General features: G+C 43.4%; 1 protein-coding gene across 1 annotated transcript in view; it reads right to left on the minus strand.

Moving 5' to 3' along the window:
- The window catches only part of ADAMTS20 (ADAM metallopeptidase with thrombospondin type 1 motif 20), a 469,041-nt gene that overhangs the window by 63,979 nt on the left and 380,802 nt on the right, over positions 1-24,260 (minus strand). The window contains exons 29-31 of the mRNA XM_077265126.1: positions 20,352-20,516; positions 5,981-6,154; positions 5,632-5,802 (exon numbers count right to left, since the gene is read on the minus strand). Of these exons, the coding sequence (XP_077121241.1) occupies positions 5,632-5,802; positions 5,981-6,154; positions 20,352-20,516 (510 nt within the window). The remainder of the gene's footprint in view (positions 1-5,631; positions 5,803-5,980; positions 6,155-20,351; positions 20,517-24,260) is intronic.

Consider the following 24,260-nt stretch of genomic DNA (forward strand, 5'->3'; position numbering starts at 1 on the left):
ATGAAAACCACTCTTGATAATCTTTGGGGTTATTCATATGCATGTGATTTTCCACAGTCTCAGTGGTCTGTGGAAAATCGCATGGGCATGTCCAATTTTGATCTGTGGGCCAGCTCAAAATGGGTAATGCAATTCTATGGGTCCGTGAGAAAATTGGACCACATTGTCACATCATCCGAGTGTGGTCCAATTTTTACAGACTGTCAAAAAAGAAACGGTAGAGACATTTTTTCTCTCTCTACGTACGAGAAAAATTGATGACATTCAGATTCAATTTCATCAAACTCTGGTCAAAATAAACAGTCCATTGTTATCATATGTGTTATCATATGTGGAAATTAGTAATGTGTGCATAAACTCTAAGGCTGAGGCTACTTGTCAAAATTGCAATGTTGCATGAGTCCCTATGGTGTCACGTTGTGACCTACTGCAACAATGACACAAAGTCGCGTAGGTTTCTAAAAGCGTTGGACTTACTGTAATACAAGTCCCATGCAGCTCAGACTTTCTTGCAGCTTATCTGCAATTTGGCAAATTTTTAACAGCAAAATCACAACTCTAAAATTGTGAAGTAACAGCAATGCGTAATCAAGTTACACAGGCGTATTTGGTTATGCGATTTGTTTGAGAATTGCTGTCGTGTGACACTTATCACTGTGCAGATCAAGCCTAAAAATGTTAAAGAACACTCAATCTCAGAATCTTTGTCAAGCATACTCACATTCAGGCCCATATTTGCCACTAGGGCAGCGGGCAGAGGGTGGTGCCAAGATGCACAACTTTTTTTTTTCCAGAGACCTTTCCTCCTCTCTACCAGACTGTATAATAAATCCATTGTCTTAGGGGGGTGGCGCGCCTCTATTCATTTGCATTTGCATCTTTAAGATGAGGGAGCTTATTCATCCAGGAAAAGTGCCAACGGGTGCACGTCCAGGGATAGAGGAGACCAAATCAGCTCCCTGCACCAATGTGCAAAGGCATTCAAGTGCTGCTGATGTAGCTGCAATGCAGTGAGGTGACTTCACCTCGCTGCAGACGTCACAGCGCAGTGACGCACAGGAGAGAAAACGCTGGAGCAGAGAGCAAGTAAGTGCTCATAGAGCCAAAGATTTAGGGGGTCTGTTTCTATAGACTGATGATTACTGGGGCTGTTTGTATAGACTGAGGGTTAGGGGGTTACTTCTACAGACTGTTGGTCAGGGGTCTTTTTCTTTAGACTTGGGATTAGAAAGGCTATTACTGTAGCCTAGGAGTTAGGGAGGCTATTTCTATAAACTGGGGAATAGGTGGGCTACTACTGTAGACTGTGGGTTAGGAGGACTTACTGTATACTCTAGAAGAAGCAGCGTGGGGCCTCAGTATGGAGAGTGGGACAGCATGGGGGGCTCTGTATAGGAAGTGGGGCAGTGTGGGGGACACAGTTTGGACAGTGGGACAGAATAGGGGCACAGTGTGGAGAAGGGCAGCATGGGGGGCTAACTACTTAAAAAATGGCAGCATGATGGGCTCAGTATAGAGAAGGGTCAGTATCGGGGCTCAGTATTGAGAGTGGGACTGCGTGGGTGGCTCAATATGGAGATTGCGGCAGCATGATAGGTTCAGTATGAAGAGAAGGGCAGTGTGGAGGACTCAGAACAGAGATAGGCTCAGAATGGGGGCACAGCATGGAAATAGGGCAGTGTGGCTTTTCAGTGTAGAAAAAGGGCTCCGTAAGGGTCTTAGTATAGAGGAGGCCAGCATGGCAGGCTCAGTATAAAAAACGCCAGCATGGTGGGCTCAGCATGCATAAAGGTCAGTATAAGGAAATTAGTATGAAGAGGGGCAGCATCAGGAGGAGAGTGTGAAGACTGGGCTCAGTATGGAGTGGGGCAGGGAGAGGAGGCTGCTTGAGGTAAGACAATTATATTTCATAATTAAGGAAGGTATGGTGGGCATAACTCATAAGGAAGGACAGTGTGTTTTTTAGTGCATAAATAGACGTGTGACAGTCTTGGGGCAGGCAGTGTGATAGAGGGGACGGTGTGGGGGAATATTTTATAGGAAAATATGGTGTGGAATCCATGAACCATAAGAGGGACAGTGTGGGTGTCATTTTTGTGCAGGTAGCACAGCGAAGAGCAGTTGTTTTTTTCAGGGACACGACATAGGGCTTGATAGGAAACAGTGTGGGTGGTTATTTTTATTCAGGTGGCATTATAATTGCCCCATTATTTTTAAGGGCACCTTGTCGAAACGGCAACTCAGACTCTCAGGGTCACACTGCGCTCTATGTGTGAGCTGTTAAGTCAAATCTCTTTTACAACATAAGCCTACGTAGTCTTGTTCTGACTCTCTATAGGCTTATATAGTAAAAGCCCCTTCCAGAGCGCAGTGTGATCCCAAGAGTCTGAGTTGCTGTCATGTGACTCAGTAGAGGACCAGAACGGCACTAGATACTAGAGAAGACTGCGGTAGGGGAGTATATTAACACACTGATACTACACTACACTAAAATGTATACAGGTTTAGTGGAAAAAAACAGGAGTGCGTTAGTAGTTGCAGAAAAATCTACTTTTATATAATATGCAGATGAGTGTGCTTCTATACACCTTTGGCCTATGTATTGGTGCCCCATAAAACCCTCCTATTTGCATATTAAATCCAGTCCCTGGTCTTGATTGACAACACTCTGTTAGTAAGAGTGTGCTTGCACATTAACACTGCAGAAGAATAGCAGCATTCGCAAGTGTCTGTGTCAGTGTCGGCGCACACAGTCTGTAAGACAATAAACATGGAAGAGCGCAGCATGAGAAGCACCAGGTGATTTGATTGGGATTTTGCAATGGAAGGTGGGGGGATTAGCCTCTCACTTGGAAGGGTTGTGCACCCCTGCACAACTCCTACTCTGTTGCTCTGAGACTGCTCCGGTGCTGTGCTTCCTGGTCTGGTCACGTGGGCCCACGATCCAGTCATGTGATGCCACTTCACAGGATGTGACTTAACTTCAGGTCCTGTTGCCTGGAGATGAGCTCTATGGCCCCAAGCTGCTCCAGCCACAATCCCTCAAGGGGAATGTAAACTTTTTTTTTTCAATGTGGTCAATTTAAGGAGCGCTATGGCTATAGGGCACACTGCAATAGATTAGTGGTAAGCAAACCTTTTATTGAACCATTACGCGTTTCGGCAGCGGATTGCTACCTTCCTCAGGTGATGAAATCCACATGAGGAAAGTAGCAGTCCGTTGCCGAAACGCATAGTGGTTCAATAAAAGGTTTGTTTACCACTAATCCATTGCAGTATGTTCTACAGCCATAGCGCTCCTTAAATTGACCGCATTTCCCTCCCCCCCAAAAAAAGGCGCACATAGTCTGGCAGCAGGTGCGGTCTCCTATTTTGCTCTTGGGGTGCTGCAAACAAGTTGGTGATGGCTGCCTAGATCTTGTCTGTCTTTGACTGCCTCTTCAGCGGCTTAAGTGAAGATGAGAAGTGTTGAAGCAAGCGGACAACATGTGGACATTGCAGGGTCCTCTCTTCACTGAAGCAATTTGCTTACTACACTATCAGGAACACCGAGTGGCGGCCGTGGTGTGTATCTGCACTGACACTTGGAGCACTACTGTTCTCCTCTAGTGTCAATTCAGATCGCAAGTTCAAAATGCAAACTGATTTTAGACATTGCTCACTCTTACCAAGTGATTACCGTCAATAAAGACAAGGGACTGAAAATTTTATGGTATATTATGGTGTATAAGAGGCACCAAAGCGTAGGCCATGCTAAGAGTGCACTGAATTGCCCTAATTTGTATATTAAAAGATTTTTTCAGCAAATATTAAACTGTATATGACTGGTATGATTTTATAGGGGTTATGTTCCATAGTTAAATGTTTATGCAGTTTGTTTGGCATTTTGGGGTGACAGACCCTTTAGGTAAGCTTAAAAATAATTTCACCCAACGAACAAACATTTTGCTCATGCATTGGGTGATTGACAGCTAGTTTAGGTAGACTGATAAGCGGTTTCCAATTATTGGTTGCAGCGTAAATTAACCTTAAAGGATAACTAAACTTTTGGGAGATTCTTTTATATGTTTTAGACTCATTCATTCTGAGAAGATTTGTGGGGAACCTGGTCCTGAGACCCCCACCAGCAGCTCAAACGACCTCTTAGAAAAGAGCAGCGCAGTGGAATGAAGAGCACAATGCAGAGCAAATCCCATAGAAAGTCATTGTCCTGTCTCCTAAGCTGTTCATTCTAAGATGTCTTTTGAACAATCAAAGTCTCAGGACTCAGATCCAAACTACTCTGCTCAAAATTAATAAACCTATGACATGTAATATATCTCCTAAAAGTTAAGTCACTCTTTAATGTTTAATAGCTCTATTAACTGCATCTAATTAGTACTTTGGGTCCTGTATGGTCCCAGTCTGATGATGACTTTTAACAATAGCTCCCAGTACCTCCTTACTATTGCTAAGTACATGCTGGGAGTTGTGGATTCATATGATACAATTGTATATGGGACTGATATGGCATTGCAATTGATCACTGACGGTGGTTCTGGTGATGTAGTTGTCTACTGGTGGTGGTTCTAGTGATGTAGTCATGTACTGATGGTGATCCTGGTGACGCATTAATGTAGATGTTGTAATAGGCTGAGTGAGTATTTCTGTGCATGGCAGCATAGGCTGAAAGGCTGTCAGCAGAACAATAAACTGAAACATAGTTAAGTCAACAATTATCTAACATTTAGGGCCGGCCTTAGGGTGTGTGCACACAATGTCTTTTAGATGCCTGCAAACTCTGAAAGTTTTTCAAGCAGACGACACTTCAGGACACAGTGAGATCCTTTTTGTCCTGAAACAACTTTTTTTTTGCTTCCTTTCAGTTGTCTTTTCTGACATCTTTTGGACACCGTTTTTTTTTTTTATATTTAAATAGTATTAAATAAACAGATTACTTCTTTTAACCGCTTTGCATCTTTGGACACCTTAAGTCGTTAAAAGAAGCTCAAAACACTAAACATATGTGATGCAAGTTGTTTTTATATTGCATATGTTTATTCTGTTTAAATTGGACAATTGCAATATGTTCATTCTGTAAAAATCGGACAACTGGTGTCCGTCGTTTTGTCAGATAGCACTCCACTTATGGGCCCATTTATGGGGAAAAAAATCGGACAACACTCTGGTGACATCCGAATGCAGTCCGATTTTCACGGACTGACAGAATTAAGAAGAATTTTTTTTTTATTCTCCACATCTGAGAAAATCTAATCATACTCTGATCAGAGTTTGATCAACATAATTGGACTTTCTTGGATGAGAGAAAAACAGTTGTATGACCTTTGCCTTAGGCCTCATTCACACATCATTATTTGGTCTGTATTTTGCATCAGTGTTTGTATGCCAAAGCCAGGACTGACACCTGTTCTGTGTTTTGAAGACACTACTGGTTTTGACATACAAATACTGATCAAAAAACACTGATGTGTGAATGAGGCCTTAGTCTTACTTATCAGTGGGACATGTAAAGTGCCTACAGCAGCACTCCAAATACGACCCTGCCCACATTGCACCTTCAATAAAATATTCTATAGTCCAACTTTTTCATTTAATTATTTTTCATCTTGTTTATTGAATGAAAGACAATACCTGAGAGAAATCTTCAGTCACAAGGATATGCCTGCATGCAGTATTTAGACATTTCTTAGTGGCAAGTGGCTTAGCAGCTGAGTCACAATAGGACTCATTCACAGATCTGCCTTGAATATCCATACATTTTATTTTCCTCCTCGTTTCTTCTTGATTACAATCTGTGGGACACTTATGCATAAAAAGTTATTATAAGCATGTAAACTATACAAACAGATATCTAATACAGAAAATGAATCTGATCAAGAGCAAGTGCGACAAAAATGTGGTATATTAAAGAAATCAATGCTACTCTATGAATACTGTAAAATAAATATAATAAAATGCATTCGTCATCATCAATACTCACAGCTAGCCACTCATCTGCCTTCCATTGGTACTGGATACAGTCAGGCAATGTACAATGCTTATGACTGTTGGGGCGGGAAGCAGGACTGCAGAATTTTGCATCAACTTGGCCTTTTCCTTTTAGCCTACAATACACATGTCTATACTGGATTCCTACTCCACATGTTGTAGAACACTATATCAGATGAAAAGAATTCAAAAAATAAATATATATTATTTATTGAGATAACAACAATGCACTACCATAAAACAACTATGTGAGAAATCTCTATAAGGTAAAATAGATCTAGTAGTAATACTCTATGGATTATGAAGTAAAATGTTCATAATATTACTTTTTTAATTCCATGAGACCTTCATCATTGAATCCCTTTAAATCCATCCTTGAGTTTCTAGACTCAATATAGAAAAAACACTGAATTCTATCTTTCAGCTGTATAAACTTGAATGGTTATTACTGTGAACCATGTAAGATGATGTTTATTTGTGTAATGAGGGAGGGTGTTGCCAAAGGATATCAACACCCTTCATAAAGGTGTGCAGAATTATTAGGCAGTTTGTTTCTTCAGGTAAAATAGGCCAAAAACGTTATTTAATTGACTCTAAAAAGTAAAAAATTGTTGAAAGTCTTACAGAGAGATGCAAAACTCTTGAAATTGCTAAAATATTGGACCATGAACCACAGAAGCATGAAAAGTTTTGCTGCAAATAGTTAACAGGGTTGTAAAAAAGTCTGTTGCGAAAAAAAGAAGTAATATAGAAAAGCAGCACATCCATTCATATGTCATAAAGTGCATAAACAAATACTTGTTACTTTCTTAACAAAACAACAGACAACGATACATGCTTGACAAAGGGGGAGGTCCCCAAAGTGTCGCCATAGGTGCATTTCCCTCTTCGTTGGTCAGCGCCTCTTCCCTCTTTTCATGCAACTGCAGGTGCACATGGACAGTCCACACCAAGGATCTCACTGCAGCTTGGGAGCTTGCTGAAGCCCATATTGCAATCTGGATGTTTTGTTCACAGTGGTGATTATAATAATACTAGATGGTGGCCCGATTCTAACGCATCGGGTATTCTAGAATATGTATGCGTAGTGTATAGCACAGCCCACGTAGTATATTGCGCAGCCCACACAGTACATTGCGCAGCCCATGCAGTACATTGCGCGGCCCACGTAGTACATTGCGCAGCCCATGTTGTATATTGCGCAGCCCACGTTATATATTACGCAGCCCACGTAGTATATCGCGCAGGCCACATTGTATATCGCTCAGCCCATGTAGTATATCGCGCAGCCCACATAATATATCGCGCAGCCCACGTAGTATATCGCGCAGCCCACGTAGTATATTGCGCAGCCCACGTTGTATATCACGCAGCCCATGTAGTATATCGCACAGCCCACATTGTATATCACGCAGCCCACATAGTATATCGCGCAGCCCACATAGTATATAGCGCAGCCCATGTTGTATATCGCCCAGCCCACGTTGTATATCGCGCAGCCCACATTGTATATCGCGCAGCCCACGTTGTATATCGCGCAGCCCACGTTGTATATTGCGCAGCCCACCTTGTATATCGCGCAGCCCATGTTGTATATTGCGCAGGCCACGTTGTATATTGCCCAGCCCACGTTGTATATTGCGCAGCCCACGTTGTATATTGCGCAGCCCACGTAGTATATTGCGCAGCCCACATAGTATATTGCGCAGCCCACGTAGTATATTGCGCAGCCCACATTGTATATTGCACAGCCTACGTTGTATATTGCAAATAGATAATGGCTGCACTCAAGTTTATTGTGCTAAAGCAAGGAAATGTGCAATACATGAAATGTGAACAGCATAATGGCTTGTGAAATTTATGAAAAAACACATGAGATTTTTAGCACAAAATTTGGCCAAATGTTGTGAGCCCATTCACCAAACGTCAAGGTAATCTCAGATTGAATGGGTAACTAACCTGTCTGCCTAGTGTGAACACTTACCTATGGCTAATAAAATGGTAAAGCCTGTATTTATAGAGGAGGTTAGAACCAACTGTGTTTGGATGTAATTAAAATCACAGCATGGTGAAGGGCGGGGCGTTCAAGTCAGAAAAAGCAATACATAGTAAATATAGAAAAACTGACTGAACAGCCATCTAGTCTGAACTGGTGCATAACCAAAAAGTCTTACATAGCAAATAGATAATGGCTGCACTCAAGTTTATTGTGCTAAAGCAAGGAAATGTGCAATACATGAAATGTGAACAGCATAATGGCTTGTGAAATTTATGAAAAAACACATGAGATTTTTAGCACAAAATTTGGCCAAATGTTGTGAGCCCATTCACCAAACGTCAAGGTAATCTCAGATCGAATGGGTAACTAACCTGTCTGCCTAGTGTGAACACTTACCTATGGCTAATAAAATGGTAAAGCCTGTATTTATAGAGGAGGTAAATAAGTAAATTTCACAAGTAGTGTTGAGCGATACCGTCCGATACTTGAAAGTATCGGTATCGGAAAGTATCGGCCGATACCGGCAAAGTATCGGATCTAATCCGATACCGATACCCGATACCAATACAAGTCAATGGGACTCATGTATCGGACGGTATTCCTGATGGTTTCCAGGGTCTGAAGGAGAGGAAACTCTCCTTCAGGCCCTGGGAACCATATTAATGTGTAAAATAAAGAATTAAAATAAAAAATATTGCTATACTCACCTCTCCGACGCAGCCTGCACCTTACCGAGGGAACCGGCAGCGTTGTTTGCTTAAAATTCGCGCTTTAACTTCCTTACGTGAAGTCCCGGCTTGTGATTGGTCGCGCGCCGCCCATGTGGCCGCGACGCGACCAATCACAGCAAGCCGTGACGTAATTTTAGGTCCTTCAGTATTTTAAAATTACGTTCCGGCGTTGTGATTGGTCGCGTCGCGGTCACATGGGCGACGCGACCAATCACAAGCCGTGACGTCACGGGAGGCTGGACACGCGCGCATTTTAAAATGCCGATACCCGATACTTGCGGTATCGGAATGCTCAACACTATTCACAAGCCATTATGCTGTTCACATTTCATGTATTGCACATTTCCTTGCTTTAGCACAATAAGCTTGAGTGCAGCCGTAATCTATTTGCTATGTAAGACTTTTTGGTTATGCACCAGTTCAGACTAGATGGCTGTTCAGTCAGTTTTTCTATATTTACTATGTATTGCTTTTTCTGACTTGAACGCCCCGCCCTTCACCATGCTGTGATTTTAATTACATCCAAACACAGTTGGTTCTAACCTCCTCTATAAATACAGGCTTTACCATTTTATTAGCCATAGGTAAGTGTTCACACTAGGCAGACAGGTTAGTTACCCATTCGATCTGAGATTACCTTGACGTTTGGTGAATGGGCTCACAACATTTGGCCAAATTTTGTGCTAAAAATCTCATGTGTTTTTTCATAAATTTCACAAGCCATTATGCTGTTCACATTTCATGTATTGCACATTTCCTTGCTTTAGCACAATAAACTTGAGTGCAGCCATTATCTATTTGCTATGTAAGACTTTTTGGTTATGCACCAGTTCAGACTAGATGGCTGTTCAGTCAGTTTTTCTATATTTACTACGTTGTATATTGCGCAGCCCACGTTGTATATTGCGCAGCCCACGTTGTATATTGCACAGCCCACGTATATAGCAATGTGGGCATGATATCCCTGTTAAAAAAAATAATTAAAATAAAAAATAGTTATATACTCACCTTCTGTTGGCGCCTGGATCCAGGAAGCGGTTACCGACGCTTGGGATCCACCGAAGCTCCGCTGAGCCGCTGGCGCCATATTTTTAACATTACATTCTTTTACTATTGATGCCGCATAGGCTGCATCAATAGTAAAAAATTGGGGACATACAGGGTTAATAGCAGCAGTAACGGAGTGCGTTACCTGCGGCAAAATGCGGTCCGTTACCGCCGGCATTAACCCTGTGTGAGCAGTGACAGGACAGCGTATGCGGGCACTGGGCAGTGAGTGCGCGGAGTAAGGAGCGGCCATTTTCTTCCAGACTGTGCGCGTCGCTGATTGGTCATGGCAATGGTCGTGGGCATTTTGCCACGACCAATCAGCGACTTGGATTCCATGACAGACAGAGGCCGCAACCAATGAATATCCGTGACAAAAAGATAGACAGACAGAAGGACAGACAGACGGAAGTGACCCTTAGACAATTATATAGTAGATCACCACTATCACTTAGAAACTATCAAGCACTCGTATATACACTTTATGAAATATAATAGGATATAATCATGAAGAATATGATTGGATGTGCCGTTTTTCTTTCAAGGCAGTTGGTGGCAGTAACTGATGTTTGGCATATTAAAGATGTTGAACATTTATATTAAGCCAGTGTTTGATAAGAAAAAAAGACGCTTATTAAATGAAAAAGGTTTGAGTAGAATCAAATGTGAAGCGACTGGGACCCCATTAACCTCCAGTGCTGTCATATTCCAAACTGAAACTTCCCTAAAGGTCCAGAAGTATAAGGTGTTCAGTGCTCAGAGACAAGGCCGAGGTAAGGAAGGCTAAAACCCGACCACAACGGAACAATACACAGAAGTTGAAACATCAAGACTGGGTCAAGAAATAACTAAACATAGATTTTCAAAGATTTTATTGACTGATGAGATGAGAGTGACTCTTCAGAGAAGAAGGCTGAGCCCACGGCTGGATCAGTAATGGGCATAGACCTCCAGTATATATGTATATATATATATATATATATACAGTGGGGCAAAAATGTATTTAGTTATTCAGCAATAGTGCAAGTTCCACCACTTAAAAAGATGAGAGGCGTCTGTAATTTACATCATAGGTAGACCTCAACTATGGGAGACAAACTGAGAAAAAAAAATCCAGAAAATCACATTGTCTGTTTTTTTATCATTTTATTTGCATATTATGGTGGAAAATAAGTATTTGGTCAGAAACAAACAATCAAGATTTCTGGCTCTCACAGACCTGTAACTTCTTCTTTAAGAGTCTCCTCTTTCCTCCACTCATTACCTGTAGTAATGGCACCTGTTTAAACTTGTTATCAGTATAAAAAGACACCTGTGCACACCCTCAAACAGTCTGACTCCAAACTCCACTATGGTGAAGACCAAAGAGCTGTCAAAGGACACCAGAAACAAAATTGTAGCCCTGCACCAGGCTGGGAAGACTGAATCTGCAATAGCCAACCAGCTTGGAGTGAAGAAATCAACAGTGGGAGCAATAATTAGAAAATGGAAGACATTCAAGACCACTGATAATCTCCCTCGATCTGGGGCTCCACGCAAAATCCCACCCCGTGGGGTCAGAATGATCACAAGAACGGTGAGCAAAAATCACAGAACCACGCGGGGGGACCTAGTGAATGAACTGCAGAGAGCTGGGACCAATGTAACAAGGCCTACCATAAGTAACACACTACAGCCACCATGGACTCAGATCCTGCAGTGCCAGACGTGTCCCACTGCTTAAGCCAGTACATGTCCGGGCCCGTCTGAAGTTTGCTAGAGAGCATTTGGATGATCCAGAGGAGTTTTGGGAGAATGTCCTATGGTCTGATGAAACCAAACTGGAACTGTTTGGTAGAAACACAACTTGTCGTGTTTGGAGGAAAAAGAATACTGAGTTGCATCCATCAAACACCATACCTACTGTAAAGCATGGTGGTGGAAACATCATGCTTTAGGGCTGTTTCTCTGCAAAGGGGCCAGGACGACTGATCCGGGTACATGAAAAAATGAATGGGGCCATGTATCGTGAGATTTTGAGTGCAAACCTCCTTCCATCAGCAAGGGCATTGAAGATGAAACGTGGCTGGGTCTTTCAACATGACAATGATCCAAAGCACACCGCCAGGGCAACGAAGGAGTGGCTTCGTAAGAAGCATTTCAAGGTCCTGGAGTGGCCTAGCCAGTCTCCAGATCTCAACCCTATAGAAAACCTTTGGAGGGAATTGAAAGTCCGTGTTGCCAAGCGAAAAGCCAAAAACATCACTGCTCTAGAGGAGATCTGCATGGAGGAATGGGCCAACATACCAACAACAGTGTGTGGCAACCTTGTGAAGACTTACAGAAAACGTTTGACCTCTGTCATTGCCAACAAAGGATATATTACAAAGTATTGAGATGAAATTTTGTTTCTGACCAAATACTTATTTTCCACCATAATATGCAAATAAAATGATAAAAAAACAGACAATGTGATTTTCTGGATTTTTTTTTCTCAGTTTGTCTCCCATAGTTGAGGTCTACCTATGATGTAAATTACAGACGCCTCTCATCTTTTTAAGTGGTGGAACTTGCACTATTGCTGACTGACTAAATACTTTTTTGCCCCACTGTATACTGTATATATACATATATATGTATATATACACAGTACAGACCAAAAGTTTGGACACACCTTCTCTTTTAAAGATTTTTCTGCATTTTCATGACTATGAAAATTGTAAATTCACTCTGAAAGCATCAAAACTATGCATTAACGCACGTGGAATTGTATACTTAACAAAAAAGTGTGAAACAACTGAAAATATGTCTTATATTCTAGGTTCTTCAAAGTAGCCACCTTTTGCTTTGATGACTGCTTTGCACACTCTTGGCATTCTCTTGATGAGGTTCAAGAGGTAGTCACCGGAAATAGTTTTCACTTCACAGGTGTGCCCCGTCAGGTTTAATAAGTGGGTTTTCTTGCCTTATAAATGGGGTTGGGACCATCAGTTGTGTTGTGCAGAAATCCGGTGGATACACAGCTGATAGTCCTACTGAATAGGCTGTTAGAATTTGTGTTATGGCAAGAAAAAAGCAGCTAAGTAAAGAAAAACGAGTGGCCTTCATTACTTTAAGAAATGAAGGTCAGTCAGTCTGAAAAATTGGTAAAACTTTGAAAGTGTCCTCAAGTGCAGTTGCAAAAACCATCAAGCGCTACAAAGACACTGGCTCACATGAGGACCGCCCCAGGAAAGGAAGACCAAGAGTCACCTCTGCTTCTGAGGATAAGTTTATCCAAGTCACCAGCCTCAGAAATCGCAGGTTAACAGCAACTCAGATTAGAGACCAGGTCAATGCCACACAGAGTTCTAGCAGCAGACACATCTCTACAACAACAGTTAAGAGGAGACTTTGTGCAGCAGGCCTTCATGGTAAAATAGCTGCTAGGAAACCACTGCTAAGGACAGGCAACAAGCAGAAGAGACTTGTTTGGGCTAAAGAACACAAGGAATGGACATTAGACCAGTGGAAATCTGTGCTTTGGTCTGATAAGTCCAAATTTGAGATCTTTGGTTCCAACCACCGTGTCTTTGTGCGATGCAGAAAAGGTGAACGGATGGACTCTACATGCTTGTTTCTCACCGTGAAGCATGGAGGAGGAGGTGTGATGGTGTGGGGGTGCTTTTTCTGGTGACACTGTTGGGGATTTATTCAAAATTGAAGGCATACTGAACCAGCATGGCTATCACAGCATCTTGCAGCGGCATGCTATTCCATCCAGTTTGCGTTTAGTTGGACCATCATTTATTTTTCAACAGGACAATGACCCCAAACACACCTCCAGGCTGTGTAAGGGCTATTTGACCAAGAAGGAGAGTGATGGGGTGCTACGCCAGATGACCTGGCCTCAACAGTCACCAGACCTGAACCCAATCGAGATGGTTTGAGGTGAGCTGGACCGCAGAGTAAAGGCAAAAGGGCCAACAAGTGCTAAGCATCTCTGCAAACTCCTTCAAGATTGTTTTAAGACCATTTCCAGTGACTACCTCTTGAAGCTCATCAAGAGAATGCCAAGAGTGTGCAAAGCAGTCATGAAAGCAAAATGTAGCTATTTTGAATAACCTAGAATATAAGACATATTTTCAGTTGTTTCACACTTTCTTTTGTTAAGTATTTAATTCCACACGTGTTAATTCATAGTTTTGATGCCTTCAGTGTGAATTTACAATTTTCATAGTCATGAAAATACAGAAAAATCTTTAAATGAGAAGGTGTGTCCAAACTTTTGGTCTGTACTGTATATATATTCCAGGATTGGGCCAGGATGAGGAACATATATACCAAGATAGGAAACATATGGTGGCTTGCAAAAGTATTCACCCACCCACCTTTGGCTTTTTTTCTATTTTGTTAGATTACAATCTGTGTTTAAATATTTTTGGAATCCAACTTGTGTGTGATGCTTCATGTTATGATCTGGTGACCTTGGAGCCGCATGAGAGACTTTCTCAGGAGTAGGTGGTACCTGTACTGACCGCAAACCCTAAATCTAACACCGCAACTAGAAGTAGCCGTGGGATGTTCCTAACACGTCCTAGACATCTCGACACAGCCGGAGGACTCAATACCCCTATAGATGGAAATGGGAATTCTATCTTGCCTCAGAGCAGAACCCCAAAGGATAGGCAGCCCCCCACAAATATTGACTGTGAGTATAAGAGGAAAGACACACGCAGGCAGAAAAACAGGATTTAGCAAAAGAGGCACTTCTAGCTAAATAGAAAAGGATAGGACAGAATTCTAAGCGGTCAGTATTAAAATCCTAAAAACATCCACAGCAGATAATACAAATATTCCACATCTAACTAAAGACATAGAAAGTATATCTGCATCTCCTGAGAATCCAGCATGACTGAAAAATCCAAACAAAGTCTAAGCTGGACAAAAACACAATAAATTGCACTGAATTGCAAAGCACACTGCATGTGTGCACAGAGACAAAAAAACAGACACTTATCTTAGCTGAATTTGCAGCAGGGCATGAGGAGCCAGAGAGAGATGCAATCCCTCCAAGTACAATGGACAACTGGCACAGACTCATGGATCCTGCACACCTAAATACCTAATAGAGCTGCAATCAGCAGAAACACCTGCCCGGATTACAACCCCAAGACAACTGCACTACTACCAACAACCACCGGAGGGAGCCCAAGAGCAGAATTCACAACAGTACTCCCCCTTGAAGAGGGGTAACCGAACCCTCACCAGAGCCCCCAGGCCGATCAGGACGAGCCAGATGAAAGGCACAGACCAAATCAGCAGCATGGACATCAGAGGCAAAAACCCAAGAATTATCCTCCTGGCCATAACCCTTCCATTTGACAAGGTACTGAAGCCTCCGCCTCGAAAAGCAAGAATCCAAAATCTTCTCAACCACACACTCCAACTCCCCATCGACCAACACAGGAGCAGGAGGATCAACAGAGGGAACAACGGGCACCACATATTTCCGCAATAAAGATCTATGGAAAACATTATGGATGGCAAAAGAGGCCGGAAGGGCCAAACGAAAAGACACCGGATTGATAATCTCAGAAATCCTATAAGGACCAATAAACCGAGGCTTAAACTTAGGGGAAGAAACCTTCATAGGAACATGACGGGAAGACAACCAGACCAAATCCCCAACCAGAAGCCGGGAACCAACACAGCGACGACGGTTAGCAAAACGCTGAGCCTCCTCCTGAGACAACACCAAATTGTCCACCACATGAGCCCAAATCTGCTGCAACCTGTCAACCACAGAATCCACACCAGGACAATCAGAAGGCTCAACCTGCCCGAAGAAAAACGAGGATGAAAACCAAAATTACAAAAGAAGCGCAAAACCAAGGTAGCTGAACTAGCCCGATTATTAAGGGCAAACTCAGCCAATGGCAAGAAAGCCACCCAATCATCCTGATCAGCAGGCACAAAGCATCTCAAATAAGTTTCCAAAATCTGATAAGTTCGCTCGGTCTGGCCATTTGTCTGAGGATGAAATGCGGAAGAAAAAGACAAATCAATGCACAGCCTAGCACAAAAGGCCCGCCAAAACCTAGAAACAAACTGGGAACCTCTGTCAGACACAATATTCTCCGGAATACCATGCAAACGAACCACATGCTGAAAAAACAACGGAACCAAATCAGAAGAGGATGGCAATTTAGGCAAAGGCACCAAATGAACCATCGTAGAAAACCGGTCACAAACCACCCAGATAACCGACATCCTCTGGGAAACCGGAAGATCAGAAATAAAATCCATAGAAATATGCGTCCAGGGCCTCTCAGGGACTGGCAAAGGCAAAAGCAACCAACTAGCACGGGAACAACAAGGCTTGGCCCGCGCACAAGTCCCACAGGACTGCACAAAAGAACGCACATCACGCGACAAAGAAGCCCACCAAAAGGACCTACCAACCAAATCTCTGGTACCAAAAATACCAGGATGGCCAGCCAACACAGAACAATGAACCTCAGAAATCACTCTACTAGTCCATCTATCAGGAACAAACAGTTTCCCCACTGGACAGCGGTCAGGTTTGTCAGCCTGAAATTCCTGCAGAACCCGTCGCAAATCAGGGGAAATGGCAGAAAGGACCACCCCTTCCTTCAGAATGTCGACCGGCTCAAGTACCTCAGGAGAATCAGGCAAAAAACTCCTAGAGAGGGCATCAGCCTTAATATTCTTAGAACCCGGAAGGTACAAAACCACAAAATCAAAGCGGGAGAAAAACAGGGACCATCGAGCCTGTCTAGGATTCAGCCGTTTGGCAGATTCGAGGTAAATCAGATTTTTATGATCGGTCAAGACCACAATACGGTGCTTGGCGCCCTCAAGCCAATGTCGCCATTCCTCAAATGCCCACTTCATAGCCAACAACTCCCGATTGCCGACATCATAATTGCGTTCAGCAGGCGAAAACTTACGGGAAAAGAAGGCACACGGTTTCATCAAGGAACCATCAGAATTCCTCTGAGACAAAACGGCCCCTGCCCCAATCTCAGAAGCGTCAACCTCAACCTGAAACGGAAGAGAAACATCTGGCTGACGCAACACCGGGGCAGAAGTAAATCGGCGTTTAAGCTCCTGAAAGGCAGAGACAGCCACAGAGGACCAATTCGTTACATCAGCGCCTTTCTTCGTCAAATCGGTCAGGGGTTTAACCACACTGGAGAAGTTAGCAATGAAACGGCGATAAAAATTAGCAAAGCCCAAAAATTTCTGAAGGCTCTTCACGGATGTGGGCTGAATCCAATCATGAATGGCCTGAACCTTAACTGGATCCATCTCTATAGATGAGGGAGAAAAAATGAAGCCCAAAAAAGAAACCTTCTGCACTCCAAAGAGACATTTAGACCCCTTCACAAACAAAGCATTGTCACGAAGGATCTGAAATACCATCCTGACCTGTTTCACATGAGACTCCCAATCATCAGAAAAAATTAAGATGTCATCCAAATATACAATCATGAATTTATCAAGATAATTCCGGAAGATATCATGCATGAAGGACTGAAAAACAGATGGAGCATTAGAGAGCCCGAATGGCATCACAAGGTATTCAAAATGGCCTTCGGGCGTATTAAACGCAGTTTTCCATTTGTCAGCCTGCTTAATACGAACAAGATTATATGCCCCCCGAAGGTCAATTTTAGTAAACCAACTAGCCCCTTAATCCTGGCAAACAAATCGGAAAGCAAAGGTAAAGGGTATTGAAACTTGACCGTGATCTTATTCAAGAAGCGATAATCAATACAGGGTCTCAAGGAGCCATCCTTCTTAGCAACAAAAAAGAATCCCGCTCCCAACGGTGAAGAAGATGGCCGAATATGCCCTTTCTCCAAAGACTCCTTAGCATAACTCCGCATGGCGGTATGTTCCGGCACAGACAGGTTGAAAAGTCGGCCCTTAGGAAACTTACAGCCTGGAATCAAGTCAATAGCACAATCACAGTCCCTATGCGGTGGAAGGGAACTGGACTTGGGCTCATTGAATACATCCTGAAAATCAGACAAAAACTCTGGAACTTCAGAAGAGGAGGAAGAGGAGATTGACATCACAGGAACGTCATTATGAACCCCCTGACAACCCCAACTAGTCACAGACATAGACTTCCAATCCAACACAGGATTATGTATCTGCAACCATGGAAACCACAGCACAATAGCATCATGCAAATTATGCAACACCAGAAAACGACAATCTTCCTGATGGGCTGGCGCCATGCACATGGTCACCTGTGTCCAAAACTGGGGTTTATTTTTAGCCAAAGGTGTAGCATCAATGCCCCTTAAAGGAATAGGGTTCTGCAAAGACTGCAAGGGGAAACCACAACGCCTGGCAAATTCAAAGTCCATTAAGTTCAAAGCGGCGCCTGAATCCACAAACGCCATGACAGAAAATGATGACAATGAGCAGATCAAGGTCACAGATAACAGAAATTTAGGTTGTACAGTTCCGATGGTAACTGAACTAGCGATTCTCTTTGTACGCTTTGGGCAGACTGAAATGACATGAGAAGCATCGCCACAATAAAAACACAACCTATTCTGATGTCTGAATCCTTGTTGTTCCATTCTAGACAGAATCCTATCACACTGCATAGGCTCAGGCATCTGCTCTGAGGACAATGCCACAGCGCGCACAGTTCTGCGCTCCCGCAAGTGCCGATCGATCTGAATGGCCAGAGACATAGAATCACTCAGACCAACAGGCGTGGGAAACCCCACCATAACATCTTTAACAGATTCAGAAAGACCCTTTCTGAAAATTGCCGCCAAAGCATCCTCATTCCATTTAGTCAGCACAGACCATTTTCTAAATTTCTGACAATACAATTCTGCCGCTTCTTGACCCTGAGACAGGGCCAAAAAGGTCTTCTCCGCTTGATCCACAGAATTTGGTTCATCATATAATAATCCTAGAGCCTGAAAAAAGGCATCTACATTAAGCAAGGCCGAATTCCCAGATTCCAGGGAAAATGCCCAATCCTGAGGGTTGCCACGGAGCAGGGAGATGACAATTTTAATCTGCTGAATGGGATCACCAGAGGAACGAGGCTTCAGAGCAAAAAACAGTTTACAGTTGTTTTTAAAACTCAAAAATTTGGACCTGTCCCCAAAAAACAAATCAGGAGTAGGAATCCTAGGCTCTAAAAGCGGAGTCTGAGCAATATAATCAGAAATACCCTGAACCCTAGCAGCAAGCTGGTCTACATGAGAAACTAATCCCTGAACATCCATGCTAGCATAAGACTCCTCAGTCACCCAGAGGAAAAGAGGGAAGAAAAGACAAAACAGGCTACAGAAAAAATGGCTCTTTCTTCCCTTCTTCTGAGATGCATTTAACTCATTGTGGGCCAGTTGTACTGTTATGATCTGGTGACCTTGGAGCCGCATGAGAGACTTTCTCAGGAGTAGGTGGTACCTGTACTGACCGCAAACCCTAATCTAGCACCGCAACTAGAAGTAGCCGTGGGATGTACCTAACACATCCTAGACATCTCGACACAGCCGGAGGACTAAATACCCCTATAGATGGAAATGGGAATTCTATCTTGTCTCAGAGCAGAACCCCAAAGGATAGGCAGCCCCCCACAAATATTGACTGTGAGTATAAGAGGAAAGACACACGCAGGCAGAAAAACAGGATTTAGCAAAAGAGGCACTTCTAGCTAAATAGAAAAGGATAGGACAGAATTCTAAGCGGTCAGTATTAAAATCCTAAAAACATCCACGGCAGATAATACAAATATTCCACATCTAACTAAAGACATAGAAAGTATATCTGCATCTCCTGAGAATCCAGCATGACTGAAAAATCCAAACAAAGACAAAAACACAATAAATTGCACTGAATTGCAAAGCACACTGCATGTGTGCACAGAGACAAAAAAACAGACACTTATCTTAGCTGAATTTGCAGCAGGGCATGAGGAGCCAGAGAGAGATGCAATCCCTCCAAGTACAATGGACAACTGGCACAGACTCATGGATCCTGCACACCTAAATACCTAATAGAGCTGCAATCAGCAGAAACACCTGCCCGGATTACAACCCCAAGACTGCACTACCACCAACAACCACCGGAGGGAGCCCAAGAGCAGAATTCACAACAGCTTCGGCACTAAATAGTCTAAGTTGGCGGAGTGAAGTGAGAAAAATATAGACATGAATTACATTTATGGGATCAAATAAATAAAATTTGGCATGTGCATATGTGTTCAACCCTTTTGCTATGAAGCCCCTAAATATTTTGGTGCAAGCAGTGACCTTCATAAGTCACATGCTTAGTGTAAGGAAGTCCACCTGTGTGCAATCTAAGTGTCACATGTCTGTCAGTATATACCCACCTTTTCTAAGGCCATAGAGGCTTCAACATCTTTCATAAACTGAAGTGTTAATAGTTTATTTTTATCAACTAACAAAAGATAAAGTGACGGAAAAGAAGAGAAATCTAAATCAAATCAATATTTGATGTGACAACCATTTGACTTCAAAACAGCATCAATAGGACAGCAAGTTCGTTAATAATTTGAATGTTTGTTTGAACCAAATTGATGAATGGCAAAACATTTTTACCTCTTCCCACTTTTCACTTTTCCAAGAAGGGCATCTGCCACTCCTACATATCTTTTGCATGCGAGGCTTTCTCAAGTGCTTACAGTTTTCATCTTCCACTTGTTGGCCATTTGAAATGCAGTGAACATTTCGATCTTGTGTCCCCTTTCCACAGCCAACAGAGCACTAAAATTAAGAAAGATAATAACACCATCTACAAGGAGCAAAAGAATAATAGAACAATTTGCATCTTCTGTCATTTCAACCTACTACTTGTTTGGCTTATAAATATTAATGCAGAATATTGGCAAACATACTGCAGTGTGAAAGCAACTTAACTGCCATTATAAAAGAATGCTAAAATGTATTTTAACCTCATTTATCTGTAAGAGTATGAAAGGTGACCCAAGCATCTTCTGAAGAATGCATGTATTCCTATGCATTCCTGTTTACACTTTGTTAATATTGTGAATGGTAGTAAATATTCTGTCCGTATTACAATTGTGCTGCATATTCCGTATGTTGAGCACTGTAAGGTGGTATTGATTCAATTTCCTGGACTCTGCATATAGTTGAGAAATGACTAGGCATTTATTACACATTCCAGGCAGTCGCAAGTTCACTGAATAATTGAATATACAGAAGAATCTAGAAGAAGGGGAGTGGTTTAGTTTATAAATAGACCACTGGGTTCTGTTACAGTTCAGACAGCCATAGGGAGAGAAAAGAATGTGATAATAAGCTACCGTAGTGTTGCTAAACCTGAAAAGGAAAAGATTAGGGAAACCTCTTTACCCCAAGCCTATTTTCACTTTCATGACCAGGCAAAATTTTACAACTCTGACCAGTGTCACTTTATGTGGTAATAACTGTGGAACAGATCCCAGTGATGCTGAGATTCTTGTCTCGTGACTGTGTGTAAGCACAAAGGAGGTACTATTCCTGTGATAGGCCACTATTATCATGTGGGGAAATAGAAGGGGCCTTATAACCATGTAGAGGAACAGAAGGGAAATTATTGCCATGTGGCAAAACAGAGTGGAACTATTACTGTGTGGGGCTCTATAAGATTAGGTCCACATTGCGTTAGTGCCATCCGTTAACGGATCCGTTAAACGGATGCGCTAATGCTGATGCGCAAAATCGCTTTTTTGCTACAATCACGCTAATGCATACGCTAACGCATGGTACCATTGCATTGGCATGCGTTAGCAATAGAGGTCTATGCAGAGTGAATGCATCTATTCGCTGTGCGTTAGACCTAACGTACCCGAAAACATGATAAACCACGTTCGAGGGTGCATCACAAAGTAACGCATCACCGCTAACGCATGCCGATTTTGACACGCGTTAGGATGTGTTACGATAAGGTAGGTCTATGGGCGCATTAATGGATCTGTTACATTGCATTAGTGCCGCTAAGTAACGGATTCCGTAAAACGGATCGCCCTAACTCAATGTGAACCTACCTGTGTGGGTTGTGCTAATGCCATTATGGGTGCACAAAGTGGGTACTGTTACAATGTGTGTTCAAAGAGGAGGCACTGTTACTTTGTTGGACTTAGGGAGGGAAGTATTTCCATATGATGGACAGAGAGGGCATTATTACCTTGGGAGCTAGAAAAAACGAGGTTGCCAGGGTAGAGGGATGGTAGTATTACTGCATATTCAGCTTGGATAAGTGTAGCACTACATATTTGTATATGTGGTGGAAAGTGGAGAGAGTTCTGGAAAAGAGATGCTAAAGATGTCTTCGTGTTGCATTCTGCAGAGACAAGTCAAGCATAAAAGTTAAGGTGTTCTGAAGCAGAAGGAAAAAAAAGGAAACTGTATGATTAGCCCCTTAACAACATATGATGTACAATGTAAGTCATATGCCGTCTTCCTGTCTTCAGAGCCTGCATCTGCATTATTCAACCATCTGCCTCTAACAGCCGCAGGTGGAGCAGTGCTCCACCTGCAACTGTTAACTTATTAAATACTGCTATCTATCTGTGATAGCAGCATTTAAAGTGAGCCAGTAGTGGGAGAGGACACACTGTTCTAACAGCTCATGGCATTACTGCAACGTGATCACGGTGCACGGTGCATATTCAGGTTCGTACTGGTGGGCCCAGGCACTGACACCTGCTGGCATATTGGCCAGAAGCTGCTTAGGGCCCCCACTACTCCAGGGGCCAGCCGCCAGTGGCGTGTCACTAATAGCGGCACACCCAGCTGTTATGGGGCCTCTGAGTCAAGGGGGGCCCTCCCAGTGCCAGAGAGCAGCAGGTTGAGACAGTAGCCTGTCCCCGCTGATAAAGAGAAATGAATATTCACACTTCCCCATGCCCCCATGAGCGTGGAGAGGAGTGAATACCATTTCACTTTAATAATGGGCAGCTTTAGCCACAGGCTGAGACTAACACTGCCCGCCGATGCTGCTGAATCGGGGCCCCAGAGGTGGGCCCCTAAAGAGCTGCAAACCCTGTTTGCGATCCCTGCAGCTTGGGACTGGAAAAGAGCTGCAGGGATCTGACGCCGTCCTCCTTCCTGCCTGCCTGCTCGACACTTCCTGTCTGACCCAGCACAACCGGATGATGTCATCATTCAGCATGACTGTTTCAGAGGTGAAGCTGCCGGGATGTGCAGCTACTAGGAACGTGCAGAGAGGTGAATGGGTGCTGTGTGTGTGTCTCTGCCTGCAGCTGTGTGTGTATGTGTTGTGATGCTTTGCATGTGTGTGCATGAGAGAGTCATGCGGGGCCATCTGTGTGTGGTGCTGTATGTTTCATAGTGTTTTGGAGATATTGGAGATTGGCAATGATGTGGGTGATGGGGTGGTGTCAGAGAAGGCAATGATGGTGGTGGGGGAGGCAATGATGGTGGTGGGGGAGAAAGCAATGATGGTGGTGGTGGGAGGCAATGATGGTGGTGGTGGGGGGAGGCAATGATGGCGGTGGGGGGAAGCAATGATGATGGTTGTGGGGAGGCAATACTGATGGTGGTGGAGGAGGCAATGATGATGATGGTGGTGGGGGAGTCAATGATGATGGTGGTGGGGGATGCAATGATGGAGGTGGTAGAATGGGCAATGATGGGGTGGTGGGAGAGAAGGCAATGATGGTTGTGGCAGAAAGGACAATGATGATGATGGTGGGGGAGGCAATGATGTAGGTGTTGGTATGGGCAAAGATGGGGGTAGTGGGGGAGAAAGCAATGATGGTTGTGGTGTAAAGGACAAAGATGGTAGTGGTGGAAAGGACAATGGTGGTGGGGAGGAGGCAATGATGGAGGTGGAGAACAATGATGGTGGTGGAGGGGGCTGCATTTTACCCTTTCAGGGGCGCTGCATTATATCCTATGAGGGGGCTACATTATAATTCTGTGGGGGCTGCATTATTCTCTCAGGGGGCTACATCATACTATATGAGGGGCACTGCATCATGCCCTATGAGGGGGCTACAGTGTATTCTATGGGAGGCTGCCTTATGAGGGGTTGCCCCCCAGATGGCTCTGTAAACTGTGGCCTCTGTTCACAAGGGATGCATTAAATTTAGCACTGGTCAGCCCGCCATAGGGCGTCATTAACAGGCTTTGAGCCAGATGCTCTGCATTTTCTGTGTGAACATTGCCGCATACAAATTATTTGTTTGCACAGGTGTGCCCAGTGGCCAATCCTTTATTGTAGGCTGGCTGCCTCATCGCTATTACTACACCTATGCAGTTGCCATCTTTATTTGGGTCCGCTGCACCCTCATAGTGCATTTGTTTAGAGACCTGGACAGGTAAGCACCTTTGCCTGTGTCCTGGTGTTTTTTTTTTTGCCTATAATAGTGGAGTATTTTTCCTCTTGCGTTGGTTTTTATTGTTAGAGTAGGACTGGCAAGTGTGAGGACCCTTGACTTGGGTTGCCAGCTTACGTATTGTGGCCATACTATTAACTAATAC

The sequence above is a fragment of the Ranitomeya variabilis genome, chromosome 5 (assembly GCF_051348905.1).
Source record: "Ranitomeya variabilis isolate aRanVar5 chromosome 5, aRanVar5.hap1, whole genome shotgun sequence".
NCBI lineage: Eukaryota > Metazoa > Chordata > Amphibia > Anura > Dendrobatidae > Ranitomeya > Ranitomeya variabilis.